The sequence below is a fragment of the Typopeltis vanoorti genome, chromosome 1, assembly GCF_054136105.1.
Source record: "Typopeltis vanoorti isolate ZY-2024b chromosome 1, IOZ_Tvanoo_1.0, whole genome shotgun sequence".
Lineage (NCBI taxonomy): Eukaryota > Metazoa > Arthropoda > Arachnida > Uropygi > Thelyphonidae > Typopeltis > Typopeltis vanoorti.
The window spans coordinates 76,908,199-76,926,509 of record NC_143549.1 but is presented as its reverse complement, the minus strand read 5'-3'; the positions used below and the strand labels follow the sequence as shown (position 1 = coordinate 76,926,509).

General features: G+C 34.2%; 1 protein-coding gene across 1 annotated transcript in view; it reads right to left on the bottom strand.

Annotated features, from left to right (window-relative positions):
• Positions 1-18,311, bottom strand: part of LOC150110110 (putative carbonic anhydrase 3) — a 290,668-nt gene that overhangs the window by 175,394 nt on the left and 96,963 nt on the right. The window contains exon 3 of the mRNA XM_090415351.1: positions 14,903-14,953. Coding sequence (XP_090271477.1) covers positions 14,903-14,953 — 51 coding nt within the window. The remainder of the gene's footprint in view (positions 1-14,902; positions 14,954-18,311) is intronic.

Genomic DNA, 18,311 nt, shown 5'->3' with positions numbered 1-18,311 from the left:
GGCCATAAAATCTGCTTGACTCTTCATTGTTTCCACTGACTTTCTTTATCTCAAAACAGTGCATATCACGGGTTTAATTGTTTCCAATACCATTAACATATATATATGTAAAATAATAATGACCCTAACATTGACTCCTGAGGCACACCACTAGTAACTTTCCTCTTTCAGGATCGTGCTTCCCCATACACAATTGTTGACACCTATCTGGCAACCAATTCTCCATCTCACTAATCTAGTATCTAACCTCATATTTTCCAATTTAGTTACCAACTTGTCATGTGGAAATCAATCAAAGGCCTATGCTAAATCTAAGTATACCACCATACATGAATCTCCCTTGTCCAATGCATTTGTCACTTTGATCTAGTACAAAAATCAATTATAAAACATGATCTATCTTTCTTTAACAAATTTATGTTCACCATCACAGAACCACTTGCTGGAGAGAATTCCTCGAACTGTTCACTTGCTGCAACTTCAAATCCACAACAAGATGGGCTTATAATTTGCAACTACAGTCTTATCACCACTTTGTGAAGCAGAACAATTTTACTGTTTTTCTTCTCCTTTGGGTAGGGTTCATATATTTTTGAAAAAAAAAATATGGGACACTTTCGGTTTGAATAAACCAACAAAATTTTATTGCTTTTCTTACTTATGAATATCAGCAAAGGAAAAAAAATGTAATTAATTATAGCAATCTTAAAATTGAATTCTAAGCAATACTAAATCATTGATCTTTGGCTGTGATATACTTCTCAGATTACTGTATTTTCTCAAGTAAAGAATGATTATGTTTTACCAAGTTATGAAATTCCACACAGTCCTTACTGAAAAACACTTTAACAATGTGTATAGCTTCCACAGTTTCTAAAGATAACGTATTCTTTTCATTTGTCCATAAGAGGTTCATCCGGGGAAACAGTCTTTCAATACTAGCATTTGTGCTGGGAATGCAGCAGAAGAACTCAACAATCTTCTTCAAATTTATTAATTCATTTGCTCCAACACTGTCGAATAATTCATACCAAATTTCTCCTGTAGATTTTGCTTTAATTTCTTCTTTCTTCTCTGTAATTGCCTTTTTCAAGATCATCACCTCATCAAACAGTTCAGTTTCATTAATTTTTGTGTTTGGACAGACCTCTTCAATAGTTGTTACACTTTTCTGCACACTTTTCCAACTGAGACTGGCTTCTGGATTCTCCAATAAAATCCAAGACAAACTTTCAAAAGTAAGAGTGTCAGAAGACCATTCTTGGATGTATTCTATACAGGTATCATAAAATTCATTTTTATAATTACCATAATTCTTCTCAGTGATGAGTCCATTTTCAATTAATGCCTTCAGTAAGGACTGTTCTTTCCGTGTTGCAAAATCATTATCTCGTCTCTGCTAAAGTTTCTCTAAGAGGCTTTCAATAATGGATTTTGCTTCAGCAAGAGTGACTTTCTCACCTTCAATTGCACAAATTGTTGCATGAAACATTTCAGATCGGCATTCTAGAAATGTGACTATTAGCTCTGAAACTGGATTACTAAAGAAATTTTTTAGAAGAAATGGTGGTTTATCAAGTGAAAGAACATATGATTTGAGAACTTCGTACATCTCATTCATCCTTTTGAGAGCAGGGTACAGAGACAACCATTGCGTTTTTGAGTGTCCTAACACTGTCTTGTACTCAGTATTTAAAAAGTCACAAAAACCTTTGAGTGTATGCACTCTAACAGTATAGATATAAAAATGCTGATATTGTTTTTCAATGACAGCTTGAACGTCCATGGGTAATGTATCAGCTGCACATTGTATAGCATTATTTATGATATGGGATGAACAACCAACTCCTATCAATGTACGATTCAATATTGATTTCAATTTATGAAAAACATTGTTCTTTCCTCTTCTGGAACTTCCGCCAAAATTTGTATTAGTGTTATCTGCTGACAAGGCAACTTTCTTTTCAATATTCCACTTTGTCACTAGTTGCCATACATATTCTGTAAGTTGGTCTGCAGTTTCACATGGTAAATCTAAAAACTCTAGAACCATAGTTTTCATGGCCTCTTCTGGTATGAAGTATCGAACTAGAACTGGAACTATTTTCAAAGCATCGTGGTTAGAAATGTCTATCATTATTGACACATAATTAGCTTTCTCAAGTTCGTTTCTGAAAACAGCCATTACATAAAGTGCTAATACACTCACAATTATAGTTTGAGTCTACTTTTGACCACAAATGAACTTTTTGTCATATAGTTTCCGGATTATTTTCGACGTGCAGTCCATCAAACTGAAACTCTGGTTGTGCATGCATACATGATATGTAAATGTAGCTTCATCAGCTGCAAGATTTCTTTCCATTTCACCCATTGTTTTTTTAGAAAAATAATCTGACACTTTACTACTTACACTTGCATTTTCTGCTAATTTGTGTCTCTTTGTAGCGATGTGCTGCGTGATGTCTAACCGACCACTGTGTTGTATGCTGAATATTGCATTACATTGTGTACATTTCACTTTCTCGTCAACTTTGCCATCACAATTACATGGTATAATAAAAGGGTATTCAGTCCTTAGCTTTTCTGTGAGAACACACTTTCTCTTCGGCATTTTAAAGGCATATAAAATAATAAAACTAATTACGTTTCATAACAGATCTGTGTCATATCAAATAAGCTGTGCTTAGTTATTACAATGTCTGCTAGTTGCACTATTCTTGCAACATGTCAGTATTGCCAATTGATACGACAATTTTATGATCAATAATTAATATCGATTTCTTGGCAATTACATGTTTTATGTTTAAGAATGGGAATGTTAAACACAAATCCACAAATTATGGGACAATTCTGCGTCCCGAAGAGTTTTGTTCAGATGCCAGGACACAAACTCGTGATAAAGGGACAATCCCGTAAAATACGGGACGTATACGAACCCTACCTTTGGGACCTGTTGCAAGACTCGTTAAACAGCAATACTGAGGCCACCATTAAGTCACTGGAACATTCCTTTAAAACATGCAGTGACACCTGATCAGGTTCTGCTGACATAGTGACATCTAGTATATTTAATTCCTCATATGCCTCTTGCTTGCTCAGCATTAGTCAATCTTTACCCATTCTCTCCAAACTCAAGCTGAAGATAAATTCCTCGAACTGTTCACTGAATACATTGACTATATATGGATGTACAATCTCATTAAATAAGAGATCCAAAAGAAGACGTATTGTGAGAATAAGAGGAGTGAGAGGAGTTATGAAATATATAAAGCTCAGGTTAGAAAAGTTTCAAGTATTGTATAGAAAGCTAAGTTGGAGTACGAAAAGAAATTGGTTGCACAGACTAACTCAAAAGAATGTCATCATCATCAAATTCCTGACATGTACCCTCAAGGAGTGTACAAGATATGATAGTATTATATGAATATATTACTAACTTCCTATCTATAATTTTCCTCCAAATCAGTCTGTTACTTGTCAAGATTCCAACATTATCAGATCTTATATTTCTATCATCTAAGGCACTTTTGTACCGTATCAATCCACCTATATCATGGTCTTCCTCTGGATTGTTTTCCTGCCAACCTGGCAGAGAACACTTGTTTTGCTAATCTTTCCTCCCCCATTCTGTTTAAGTGACCATACCACCGGAGATTAGCAGAGCTAACATTAAGATCTTGACATTATCAGAATCTTCCTGGATTCTGATAATGTCAAGTTCTTTCCTAATATCCTCATTTTTAATATGATACTGCCATTGATGCCATCTGTTCACGCCTCTAATCTTTCTCAGCACTCTCATATCTGTTTTACTTCTAACCCAGCTCTCAGATCCATAAGTTAAAACCAGTTTGAACCCCGTCTTGTATACAGTTAATTTAGTGTTCCAACTAATTTCTCTCTTATTCCATATGAATTTATTCAATTGACTTCCTATCATACCAGCTTTGCTGATTCTGTTGTCTATTTCTATATTTAATTTACCATCTTCAGTAAAAATCGTGCCTAAGTAGCTGAAATATTTCACTTGTTCCACATGTTCTCCGTTCAAAACACAGTTGACATTTTCAATGATTCAACCTATTTCCATTGTCTTTGTCTTTTTATTGCTGACCATATCTATTACAATAGTTATTCAATTCAGTCAGGGAATCTTGCAAACTTGTAGGATTTATTTAGAAGTATAACATCGTCTGCATAAAGCAAAGAGCTGACATTACCATCTCCAATTCTAATATCATGTTTAATACCACTTTCCTTCATAATGCCCCATTGATACCATATAACTGTAGGGTATTGAATAGCTTCTCTCTTGGCACCTTGTCATATGCCTTTTCCAGATTGACAAAACTTAAATACAGATCTTTGTTATATTCCAATGCTTTCTCAACTATTTGTCGTAAAGTGAAGATCTGATCCTGACAGCCTCTATTTGGCCTGAATCCAGCTTGTTCTTCACCAAGCTTTTTTTCCACAACTCTTCTCAACCGTTTCTCAAGTACACTGGCATAAATCTTACCCAGAACACTCAGTAGGGAAATACCTCTGTAATTCTGACATTCAGTTTTATTTCCCTTTTTATATATGGTACTATCAGAGCTCTACTCCAATCATCAGAAATTCGTTCCTCTATCCAGGCCTTCTGAACTATGCAGTGCAGCCACTGTAAGACTTTTATACCACCATACTTCAACATTTGTGGTCGAATATCATTTACTTCTCTGCCTTTCCACATTCAAGCCTTTGATGGTTTTTTCTACTTCAAGTATGGATATGTATTCCTGGCCGTATGCCTGTTGAGTGTTTTATATCACTGTGCTATCACTGCTTGTTTCATTGAGCAATTTTTCAAAGTAATTATTCCATACTTAAAGGATATCTTTTTCTCCTATTTCATGTCACTTTTATCATCTCTAACTCCTTTTACAGCACTCTTTCCTCCATTTCAAAGCTTCTTCGACAACCTCCAGAATATCTTACCACCTTCTTGATATTTATTTTCTATGTTTTTGCCAAAGTCCTCCCATCAGTTTTGTTTAGCTAGTTTTATACAGTGTTTAGCTTTCCTACATTTGTCTCTTTATTCTCTAAGAGCACAAACTGACTTATTAGCCAGGAACTTTTGATATGCTTTCTTCTTTTCCTTCACTGCCTCTCTAACTTCCTGTGTCCACCATGGAGTTCTAATTTTTCTATCCTTCCAGACAACCTTACCACATGCCTCTCTGGCTGAATCAATCAGTGTTTTCTTCAAGGTTTGCCACTGAATCTCCAAGGTTTGGTTCTTGTTCTCAAACTCTTTCATTTTTTCTTCAATAATCTTTGTGTATTTTAGTCTACAGTTCACATCTGAGAGCTGCTCAACTTTTATTCGCTTTAAAACTTTCATACATGTCATTCTTTTCAATATGAAATTCAATTTTATCCTGCTCAAGACTAAATAGTGATCACTTCCAATTTCAAATCCTCTGTACACTTTGGTGTCCTGCACCAGGGAGAAAACATCACTATCAACAATAACAAAGTTAATGAGACTTTTCTTGTTCCTTGTCTCTTCTCTCCATGTGAATTTGTGCACATTTTTATGTTGTTACTAACCAGTCCATGTCTGCTCGGGACATGGACTGGTTATTACTAACCAGTCCATGTCCCGAGCAGAAATCCAACAGGTATTTGCCATTATTATTAGCTGTGCTCTTTCCTCCAAATTTTTCCAAAATAATTTTGTATGTCTGACAATCACTTCCTACTCTGCTATTTAGATACCCAACAAGGACCTACTTTTCCTTTTTCATTGTGTCAGTAGCTTTCTCTAGAGCCTCAAGAAATTCCTTCTACCTTAGTAGAGCCTTCTGTGGGACCATAGGCACAAATGAGTCTCATTGTCCAGTTCCCCATTCTGATATTTGCCCACATTCACTCTACTTGAGACGGCCTACCATTCAAGAAGATTAGCCTTGTATTTAGTGTTGAATACTATGGCTACTCCTTCTTTTCCTTGATTTTCATTGCCTGAATATAACATTTTGTATTTATTGCTCAGAAAGATCTCACCAGTTTTTGTCTTTTTTGTTTCAGTCATCCCTAGTCGAGCTGGTACTTATCTAATTCCTCAGCTAACTCTATTTCTCTGCCGTTCAGGCTTCTTATATTGATAGTACCGATCTTTAACTCCGGTGATGTTGAATTGGGTGTGATTTCAGATTCGTTCCAGTAGCTGACTTTTCGCAGTTTGCTCTGGTTCCCTGGCGAAAACAATGGGGGCTTCTTTAATCGGGTGACACCCCAGCCGGCATGAAATTTTGTCATGTTGTACCATCGTTTTTTTTATATTGGTTTAAGCCAATAAAGATACAATTTGGTCAGCTAAATCCCAAATTGCCAGCCCATCCTTGTTCGTTCAGTATCCAGGTAGATACCCAACAGGGTGCACCACGAGAAGGTGAGGATTGGACATTAGGTCAGAAGTCCTGGTCAGTTCTCCACAGTCCTTTAAAGGCTATGTGGAAGTCTCCTCTCAGTTATTCAGCTTTGACCCTTAAGCACCCCAAAAGAATGTTATTGTTATTATTTTTTTTTTATAACTGATGTTATTTTTATGCTACAATTAAAAGAAAGAATGCATGCAGAAGAATAACTTTGCTGAATGTGGATGGTACTTAGTATCAGAAAAGGTAATTCAAGTAATGAGTGCTCACTTCAACAAGATTCATCAACCTGTGTATTTAGAATAGTATACAGCTTGAAATACCTTGATAAAAATTTGGCAACTGGGACAGATGGGATACACTTCTCATGCAAAGAACCTACTAATCACTCCCCTCTGCTCACACCATCCTTATACAGCTTCCATGGATAGCCTCTTGTTCTATCCTTGTCTCCCTGTGCTCTATTAAAATTCTCCTTTACACTAATCTGGTAACAATTCCTCACCAACTTGTATTTTCAATTAATATCCCCTCTCCTTCTATTCACAAGGCTCTGCAAGTTGCATTTCCTCAATCTCTCCACATATCCCACTTAGTGAACCTTCTCTTGACCATCTGCAATGCATCCTCATCCATGAACAAATCTGTGTACAGTAATTCATATGCAGCCTGATAAAGGCCTTATACAAGGGAACCACAACCTCTTTGCTTCTGAATGTAAAGGACCTCTTTGTCGTTTACATTTACAATTTTAACAATGTGACCACTTCAGATCTTTCATCTCCTTCAAATTTTTCCCATTAACAGTATTCTCTGTATTCCAATCTTGCCTACCAAATTTCAAGACCTTACACTTTACAACATTAAAATTATAGCTCGACTCATGTAGGCTATTGAGATCCTCCTCAAGGCCACAACATCTGTTCTACTCATCATTGTTCTTCTCAACTTTGCATCATTGACAAACAGCTGCATTCCTCCAGCTAAACATGTCTCAATATCATTAACATGCAAGTTAATCAACTCCAAGTAATACCACTGTATATGCGCCTCCCTTATCAAGTGAATTTGTCACTTTTAGCACATAAGCAGATTGCTAAACATGATCCTGCCCCCTAACAAACCAATGATAATCATTATCAAGCATAATGCTATTATTGATTCTAAATCCTAGTCCTCATTCTAACACCTTAATCAACCCTAGACACATAAACTGTCAATAATTTGTAGCCTCAGTCATATCCCCCCAATCAGGGGAGGGGAACATTTTTTTCTTACTTTCCACTCCTTTGGGACTCACCATGTTACAAGACTCATGTTAAACAGGTGTGGTACCATTCATTCTCTAGATCAGTGTTTCCCAAAGTGTGACATCCCAAGAGTATGCAACAGGACCTTAGGGAGTACACAGCACTTTTTTTATTTTATTTTGATTACTTTTTTTTTTACTTTTATATTTTTGTCACCATATTGTTGCAGATAAGTGTAGCTCTATTCTATAATTAATATTTCAATAACTGTTTCAGACTTAAACAAAATGTGCCACGTAACACATTTTGTTTAAGTCTACAGAAAGTTTTAAACAAAATGTGTCACTTGGCATGTATTGACTGCAATGGTGGCCCATGAAGTTTTAAGTTGGGGGTCAGTAACCAATTTATTAATAAATTGGTTACTAATTAGGAAAAAAATAATGATTTTTTTAAAAATTTTGTATAGGCAGCACCCCCACTTAAAAGTTCACGGGCCGCCACTGATTGACTGACCTCTGTTAGGGGTGGCATCTTGTCGACACGATCATATTCCAAGTACTTTGTTTGAATAGTTTCCATTAAATGTTTAAATTCAAGTACTTCGAACTCGAACCACACAGTCAAAACCCTTCACTTATTTTGAAAACATTCATATCTTAAATTATAATGGTCCTCAGCAATTGTTTCACCACTTGTGTGTTAATCTGTAGATGTTTAACCTCCCTACTGGCCATGGTGGATGAAATGGTGAGACCAAATTGCACTTCTTATCCATGTTATTCAACAGGCGTTACAGAATCGTATCCAGATTTAGCTGGATGTCTATAGATGTCATGGCCGGTTGGGAGGTTAATTGTGTTTGTGTCACAATTTGCTTTCTTGACATGGAGCCCCATCTACAACTAAAAATAACAAATGTAGAATCAGATTTTATCAAATTTACTTCTTCCCAAGAGAAGAAATTTCATTTGTCTCATTAAAAAATTTTTATTATTGAAAATTTAAATTTCACAATTTTTATTTCTATCATGTGATACTAGATATGTATAATTGAAATAAATGTTTCATATGTTTGCATTTATTATAATGCAAATGCTAAAAAAAACTATTATAATTATTCATGTCAGAATAATTATAAAAGTATAATTATTTCTAATTATAAATGTATGATTATAATTCTCCCAAACTGGCTTCTCCTGAGAGACAGTACGTTGGTATTAGTGATGCTGTCATCAATTTAATTTATCCTACATTGGATGTGCAGTGGGATACTGCTCTCCTCAAACATATCTGACCATTTACCATGTACTGCTAACACATCCTTGCCTGGCAATTTATTTGCCACACCAAAGCTGCCTCCTGCATTGAACATAATCACTAGCTCTATAGTTCCACATATATCTCTTTTGAAGGGAAAATTCCACATGTTAGCAACCTCCAAGTGAACAAAGCATGATCACTCAATCCAATCAGAAATAATGGCAACCTTATTTTGAGACACCTTCTGATGCTATTATCAGAATCAGCACTCATGAACTCTGGCTCCCTTCCATCATTATACTGCTTCAAGTAATTAATTCTTACTAGTTGTATATATTCCAATTCCATTCTGCTAAGTAACCATTCCTCTTTCCATCTATTTCCCAATTGTAAGTTCTCTCCATAACAATTGCATGGCTTGCATTTATAATAAACAATTATAAATTTTACAGAAGCATACAGAGAGAAAGAAAGAACATTTAATTATTACATATTCAAGTAGAAAACAAAAGAAAAGTAAACTACAGATTGCACTGTTGTAATGATCACAGAGTCACCCTATTCCTCCTGACCTAGCACATCAACCTTTCATAAATTAATTTTGTATCAGTAAGGAAATACAGTGAGTAGACATATCACTTAAAATTATAATAATGGAATTAACTTACGTTAAAGATACCAAGCAATTTTATAAGCTAGGTTTTTAATCCTTTTTCCCAAGTAAGCAAACAGACAAGTAAGTCAAGTTTGCGGCTGCACGTGGTGCAACACTAGGCAACTCATTGTAACTTACGTAAAATATTATTTATTAGTAGCTTTTTCGCTTAAGTATCACAGGCATCTTCAGTACATGTAAAAAGCTAATTAAACAATAACTGACAATTCCAAAAGGCGCAACCTAAGAAGCTAATGTAAGATAACTAAAAAAGGTCATTAAATTTCCTAACTTATTTTAAAAAAATAGATATAATATAATATATAATATAATATGCAATAAATTTAAAAAGTACTATCTCCCAAAAAGGGGGATAGACGTAGACCATCAGATCTGTTTAAGTTAGGAGAGTGAAGTAAAGTTTCACATGTTTCTTTATAAAGCTGTCCGATGAAGAACCGACTTTTGTGAAAGACTTTTGTCTTGTTCCAATGAACTTTATGTCTAGTGATGATGGCATGCTCTGCAAGTCTAGTCTGTTCAGGTTCAAGGTATTGAATATACGACTTGTGTTCTTCTAGACAAATAAAAGTGGATCTTCCAGTTTGTCCGAAATAAGGTAACCCACAAGAGCAAGGAATCTGGTACATACCTGGTTAACTGAGATGTGGAATCTTGTCCTTTGGAGAAGTGAGAAAGGTGGAGATTTTTCTGATGGGTCGAAAGGCAACAAAACTATTTAGTGGTTTTAATACTTTTGCTATGCATTCACTAATGCCTTGCACACATGGGATAGGAATATGCGTTATTTCTTCTGTATTTGAAGAGGAAGATATATTAACACTACTGAAAGCTCTTTTGATGAAAGAATTCTTATATCCATTAGATAAAAAAGAAGAAATAATATATTGCAATTCTTTCTCTAATAGTTCTTCTGAAGAACAAAAGGAGTGGGCCTGGTGAATCAGTGTTTTAATAGTTCCCATCTTTTGACTGGGATAGTGATGAGATTCAGCATGGATATAATGACCTGTATGAGTCTCCTTCCTATAGACTGAGAAATGTAGATTACCATCTGGTTGGCAAAAAATTAAAAGATCTAAAAAAAAGGCTTAACTGCTTGTTTACTTCTACTTCTAGGATGAACTGGATCCTAGGATGAAGTGCATTTAACTTAGAGAGAAACTGATGTAATTCATCAGAAGAACCATTCCAGATAGCAAAAATATCATCTATCTGAATCAATTAGTAGGTCTAAGAGAAATGTTGTCAAAAATACATTTCAAAGTGCTCCATAAAGAAGTTGGCAATAGCAGGAAAAATAGGATTGCCCACTATTCCTTTGATTGGTTGATATAATATATCAACAAATCTGGTTTTGAAGAAAAAATAACCAGAATGTATTATAAAATCAAATATTTTTACAATGTCTGAAGGAAATTCTTTTTGCAGTAATTCAATGGTGTAAGATAAAGGAACATTAGTAAATAATGAAATAACATCTAGACTAATCATAATATCCAAAACGTCCAAGTGAAGATCCGAAATTTTATTTTTGCAATCCGAAGAATTTCTTATATAAATAGCAGTTCTTCTAGTTGAAGAAGTGAATAAATTTGATAAAAATTTTTTAAATTTTATAAGTAGGACAACCTATACAGTCTACAACTGCTCTTAAAGGGATGCCTGGTTTATAAGCTTTTGGAAGATCTTACAATCTAGGTGGAAGACTGAAGGAGGTTTTAAGTTTTTTCTTTTGATCTTCATCCCATATAGATACATTATCTATAAGAGAAGTGAGGGGCCTGTAAGTTGAATTCTTGCAGAGCAATCTCTATTGCTCCTGCTATTGCCAACATCTTTATGGGACACTTTGAACAACGTATTTTTGAGAACATTTCTCCTAGACCTACTAATTGATTCAGATAGATGATATTTTTGCTATCTGGAATGGTTCTTCTGATGAATTACATCAGTTTCTCTCTAAGTTAAATACACTTCATTATAGGATACAGTTCGTTCATCCTAGAAGTAGAAGTAAATAAGCAGTTAAGCCTTTTTTTTAGATCTTTTAATTTTTTGCCAACCAGATGGAAATCTACATTTCTCAGTCTATAGGAAGGAGACTCATACAGGTCATTATATCCATGCTGAATCTCATCACTATCCCAGTCAAAAGATGGGAACTATTAAAACACTGATTCACCAGGCCCACTCCTTTTGTTCTTCAGAAGAACTATTAGAGAAAGAATTGCAATATATTATTTCTTCTTTTTTATCTAATGGATATAAGAATTCTTTCATCAAAAGAGCTTTCAGTAGTGTTAATATATCTTCCTCTTCAAATACAGAAGAAATAACGCATATTCCTATCCCATGTGTGCAAGGCATTAGTGAATGCATAGCAAAAGTATTAAAACCACTAAATAGTTTTGTTGCCTTTCGACCCATCAGAAAAATCTCCACCTTTCTCACTTCTCCAAAGGACAAGCTTCCACATCTCAGTTATCCAGGCATGTACCAGATTCCTTGCTCTTGTGGGTTACCTTATTTTGGACAAATAGGAAGATCTGCTTTTATTCGGCTAGAAGAACACAAGTCATATATTCAATACCTTGAACCTGAAACAGACTGGACTTGCAGAGCATGCAATCAGCACTAGACATAGAGTTCATTGGAACAAGACAAAAGGCCTTCACAAAAGTCGGTTCCTCATCGGACGGCTTTATAAAGATGTTGAAAGTTTATTTTTCATTTGGTTAGACTATAATAAATTTAGTTTAATCCTTTATCCAAGTGAGACCAAACAAAGTTTGCACCTGAAAATATCTTCAGGACTGAATATGGTGTTGTACTATCTTACCTGGGTAAGTAGTACAACACCAGGCAACTGGTAGCAAAGGTGGAGCAAGTTACCAACCCTCCTATCCCAGTATCTCCCATAATGCAAAACACATCTCCTTGCGGATATCTATAATGTTATGCATTAAGGGATTGGCTACTACCCAGACTAGTTTTGACCTTTATTGAGGTGTATTTAAGTAAAGACCTCTTTAAAAATTAGGACAATCCCTAGACCACTCCATAGTGGCTGAAAGACTGTCCAACTCAGCGTTGTTCCACTCAGTGACAGGCTCACTCCATCACCGAAAAGAACTCTCAGCGTTGGCTCTACCCACTGGCAGGCTGGCCCACCACCAGCCAGTGCCGTAATCTCAGCTGTGGCCCTACTCAGAGAAGACAGGCAAAAACTTATCCACAAGCAGAGCCTCTCAAAGCCAGCCCCCACCAGTTCCGACCTTTATCGAGGTCTCTTCAGTGAGAACCAGGCCCAGAGTTGGAGATACCAGGCAGAAGCAATAGCAAGGTCATCTTTATTTATAGGAGTTGCCAAAAGGTTTGCCATCTTTTTTTATTAAATTACTCTAAATTTAGAAAAAGATGTTGAAAGTTTATTTGTCACTTGGTTAGACTATAATAAATTTAGTTTAATCCTTTATTCAAGTGAGAGTAAAGAAAGTTTGCACCTGAAAATATCTTCAGGACTGAATATGGTGTTGTACTATCTTACCTGGGTAAGTAGGTTGGTAAGAGGGTTGGTATCTTGCTCCACCTTTGCTATGAGTTGCCTGGTGTTGTACTACTTACCCAGGTAAGATAGTACAACACCACATTCAGTCCTGAAGATATTTTCAGGTGCAAACTTTGTTTGCTCTCACTTGGATAGGATTAAACTAAATTTATTATAGTCTAACCAAGTGAAAAATAAACTTTCAACATCTTTCTCTAAATCCAGAGTAATTTAATAAAAAAAAGGTGGCAAACCTTTTGGCAACTCCTATAGGTAAAGAAGACCTTGCTATTGCTTCTGCCTGGTATCTCCAACTCTGGGCCTGGCTCCCACTGAAGAGACCTCGATAGGGGTCGGAACTGGTGGGAGGCTGGCTTTGAGAGGCTCTGCTTGGGGATAGGTTTTTGTCTGTCTCAGAGTAGGGCCAACACTGAGATTATGGCTCTGGCTGGTGGTGGGGTGAGCCTGCCACTGGGTACCAATGCTGAGAAATTCTTCTCAGTGACGGGATGATCCTGTCACTGAGTGGAACAACACTAAGTTGGACGGTCTTTCGGCCACTATGGAGTGGTCTAGGGATCGTCCTAATTTTTAGAGAGGTCTTTACTTAAATACACCTCAATAAAGGTCGAAACTAGTCTGGGTAGTGGCCAATCTTTTAATGCATAACATTATACATATCTGCAAGGAGATGTGTTTTGCATTATGGGAGATACTGGGATAGGAGGGTTGGTAGCTTGCTCCATCTTTGCTATGAGATGCCTGGTGTTGTACTACTTACCCAGGTAAGATAGTACGATACCATATTCAGTCCTGAAGATATTTTCAGGTGCAAACTTTGTTTGGTCTCACTTGGATAAAGGATTAAACTAAATTTATTATAGGCTTTATAAAGAAACATGTGAACTTTACTTCACTCTCCTAACTTAAACAGATCCGATGGTCTATATCTATCCCCTTTCTGGGAGATAGTACTTTTTAAATCAGCTAATCTTTCCTAACTTTTTTAATTTGTATATATATATATTACTTATTTATTTATCTATTTTTTTAAAATAAGTTAGGAAATTTAATGACCTATTTTTGTTATCTTACATTAACTACTTAGGTGACACCTTTTGGAATTGTCAGTTATTGTTTAATCAGCTTTTTACATGCACTGAAGATGCCTGTTATACTCAGGCGAAAATTCTACCAATAAATAATATTTTATGTAAGCATTTTACATGTATACTGAAGATGCCTGTGATATTCAAGCGAAAATTCTACTAATAAATAATATTTTACGAGTTAATTCCGTTATTATAATTTTAAGTAATAAATTAATTTTCTTTTGCAAATCCAATAAACACTGATGAATCACAATGTTTGCCTTTCCACTAATTAAAGATTGTGTGTGCATTTCTGCTAAATCAAGAAATGCACAAAGAATTGAAATCTATAAGCATATTTTGAAGCAGACCACTACAGTCCACTCTCACTATAGCAAACTCATAGGGACCACAAGAATAGTGTGTTATAGTGGATGGTTTTACTACTGTTTAGGGAATTTTTTTAACATAGCATTTCTGTGATGCTTTGGTTGAGATGTGGCAGTTTTTGTAGTTTATTACAGTGAGCAATTTGATTGTGATAGTTTGTTAGAATGAGCAAGTTTGTTATAGCAGTAGTTCCTATGGTGCGAGTGGAATGTATATATAACACATATCGTTATGAAGAAAAAAGTACTTGCCTTTGCTTCCTGAATAAGACCAATTTCTGAAATCACGAGCTTCTTCTTCATCTATTAAGAATAAGTTTAAACAATGAAGAGAATTATTATTATTGGTATCATTATTATATACAGAAAAAGATAATCGGATTGAATCTATAGGAAACGACCCTGGAATGGAAAAGTTAAAACAAAAATGGAAACGACAAAATATAATACACATAGCAAACTGGAATGTAAGAGGAATAGCATATAAAGAAATAGAATTTGACCAATTATTAAATGAAAGAAATTTTAAAATAGCAGTAATCACTGAAACAGAAAAGAAATTAAGAGAAACCATGAACTGAAAATTTTAATGTGATATACAGTGGAGTTGACAGAGACCAAAGAGCACAAGCAGGAGTCATGATTTGGATTCATAACTCCCTTTCAAAACAGTTAAAACATTATAAATTATGGAATGAAAGAATAATAGAAGCTAGAATAAAAATAGATAGAGGCTATTTAACAATAATTGGTTTATATGGTCCAGAAGAGGGAAGAGAACAGGATAATATTGATTTTTATAATCAGCTACAAAACATATATAATAAAATAAATAAAAATGATTACGTAATTTTAGTAGAAGACTTAAATGCAAGAATTGGAAAGACGAAAATGAATAATAATATAGGAATACATGGAGAACATACTCTAAACAGGAATGGTAAAAAATTGATTGACTTTGTAGTTTATAATAACCTAATAATAATGAATTCCTTCTATAAACATAAAGACATACATAAATATACTTGGGCAGCAAGAGGATGGAAATGATATTAGATTACTTTATGTTAAATGAAAAGACATCAAAATTTTCACTAGATGTTAGAGTTCACAGAGGATATGAAATAAGCAGTGACCACTTCCTTGTTAAATTAAAATTTAGATTACCACCTAAATGGCTACAAATAACAAGAACAGAAAGAAAATTTGAAACATTTGTTTACAAAACTAGACTATTGAATGACACAAATGTACAATGGCTATATGAACAAAGAATTAACCAATATCTAGATAAAATAAAACAAAATGAAGAAATAGAAATAGAATGGCTTAATATAAAAACAATACTAAATGCAGCAGCAAATGAAAGCTTAGGAAAGACCAAAAAATTCAATAAAAGGAAAAAACTAAAGATCTGGGATGATACAATGAAAGAAATAATCAAAAAGAAAAAAGAAGCCTATCACAAACAGTTAAGCAGTAAAAGATTAGAAGATGAAATAGAATATAAACGAATAAGAGCCATAGCTAAAAGAGAAGTCAGAAAAAGACATAGAGAATCATGGAACAAATTTGTTTCTAATTTAGAACATGATTTATATAAAATAAGACCCAATGTATATAAAATTTTGAAACACTTAAATGCAGATACCAAAGAAAACATAAAATTAAACACCGAATTGAAATTAGAAGAATTTCTACATTACTACACAGAATTGTGGACAGACAAATATTTTAAAAAAGACAACTGGCAAACAATTAACAAAAATGAAACGGAAATAACTAAAGAAGAATTAGAAATCAGCCTGAAAGAAACAAGAAACGGAAAATCACCTGGAGAAGATAAACTAGGTTCAGAACTATATAAATATGCAGGAACTAGATTCAAAGAAAGACTCTTATTATTTTTAAATAAAATTTATTCAACTGGTATCCCCCCAATAGAATGCAAAAACGTAATTGTGATTCCTATCTTTAAAAAAAAGGTAATAGAGATGACCCTAAAAACTATAGAGGCATAAGTATACTAAATTCCTGTTACAAAATATATAGCAGAATCTTAAATAGCAAACTAATGAAATATTCCGAAAAACTTTATTTTAGAAGTACAGAATGGATATAGAAAAGGACAATCATGTATAGACCCGGCCTTTTGCCTAAAATTAATAATAGAGAAAAGAAGAGAATACAATTTAGAAACACATATTGCATTTATTGACTTTGAAAAAGCATTTGACAAAGTTAAAAGAAACATATTATTTAACATATTAAAAGAAAGACAAATACCAAATAATATCCTAAAAGCTATCACAAGTATATATGAAAATAATCAAATACAAATAAGATTAAATCATGAGCTATCATATACAAGAGAGATAAACCAAGGGGTCCAACAGGGATGTCCCCTCTCAGCAACTCTTTTTAATATCTACTTAAATGAAATAATAATAAAATGGAATAAAAATTTACATCAAAGAATTGAACTTTCTCCTACAGTAAACTTAAACACTCTCCTCTTTGCCGACGACCAAATAATAATTACAAATTCTGAAGATAAACTACAGAAAGCTATTTTAGATCTAAATGAGATATCCAAAGATTATGGTATGATAATATCAACAGAAAAATCAAAAACTATGCCTTTAAAGGACAAGATCCAGCAAGAACTAAAATAGTAATAGATAACAAAATCTTAGAACAGGTCAATTCATTTAACTACCTAAGATGTATGATCACATATGAAAATGAAAAAGATATAAACATAAAAATTTCAAAATATTTATAAATAACTTGTAATTAACTCTATATTTAAACCAAACCTAGTTCAAAAACAAACCAGACTAAAAGTATACAATACATTAGCCCTACCGGTCTTAATGTATGGAAGCGAAATCTAGACACTAAAACAAAAAGACAAACAAAGATTAACAACAGCAGAAATGAAGTTTATGAGAAAAACTGCAAAGTATACCCTATTTGATCACAAAAGAAATGAAGAAATTATGAAAGCATTAAAACAAGAACCAGTAATAGAAAAAATTAAAAAAATATAAACATAAATGGATGGAACACGTTCAAAGAATGAAAACAGAAAGATTACCAAAATAAGCTTTAAAGTACAAGCCATTAGGGAAAAAGAAAACCAGGACGTCCTCTTAAACGATCAATGATGACTTCTAAGGCTGGAACAGGCCATACTAGGCCTAAATCCTTGATATGCATGATGATGATGATGATGATCATTATTATTAACAAAATTTCAATGATGTAGTAAATATTTTATCAGATAGGAAATTAAATTAGAAATCACAAATTATTATTATTATTATTATTATTACTATTATTATTATTATGGTTATTATTGCACCAATACCGTCATGGATCACCATGGAGATTCCAGCATGATAATAATAGGATAATGAGTCTTTATTTATTGCTGAAGATCTAAATAATTTACACAATTACTCTCTCAAGTCTCTGACAGACAATACACTCACAACACAATCTGGCAACTAATTCCACTCATTCACCTCTCTCTCTCCCTCTCTCTCTCTCTCTCTCTCAAGCAAAAAATCTAGTCACTCTTACACAATTTCTAGGATGGCTCCTAGTTCTGCTCCCTCAACTCTTTTAGTAACCAACTTTAGTGTTTCTATCCTGT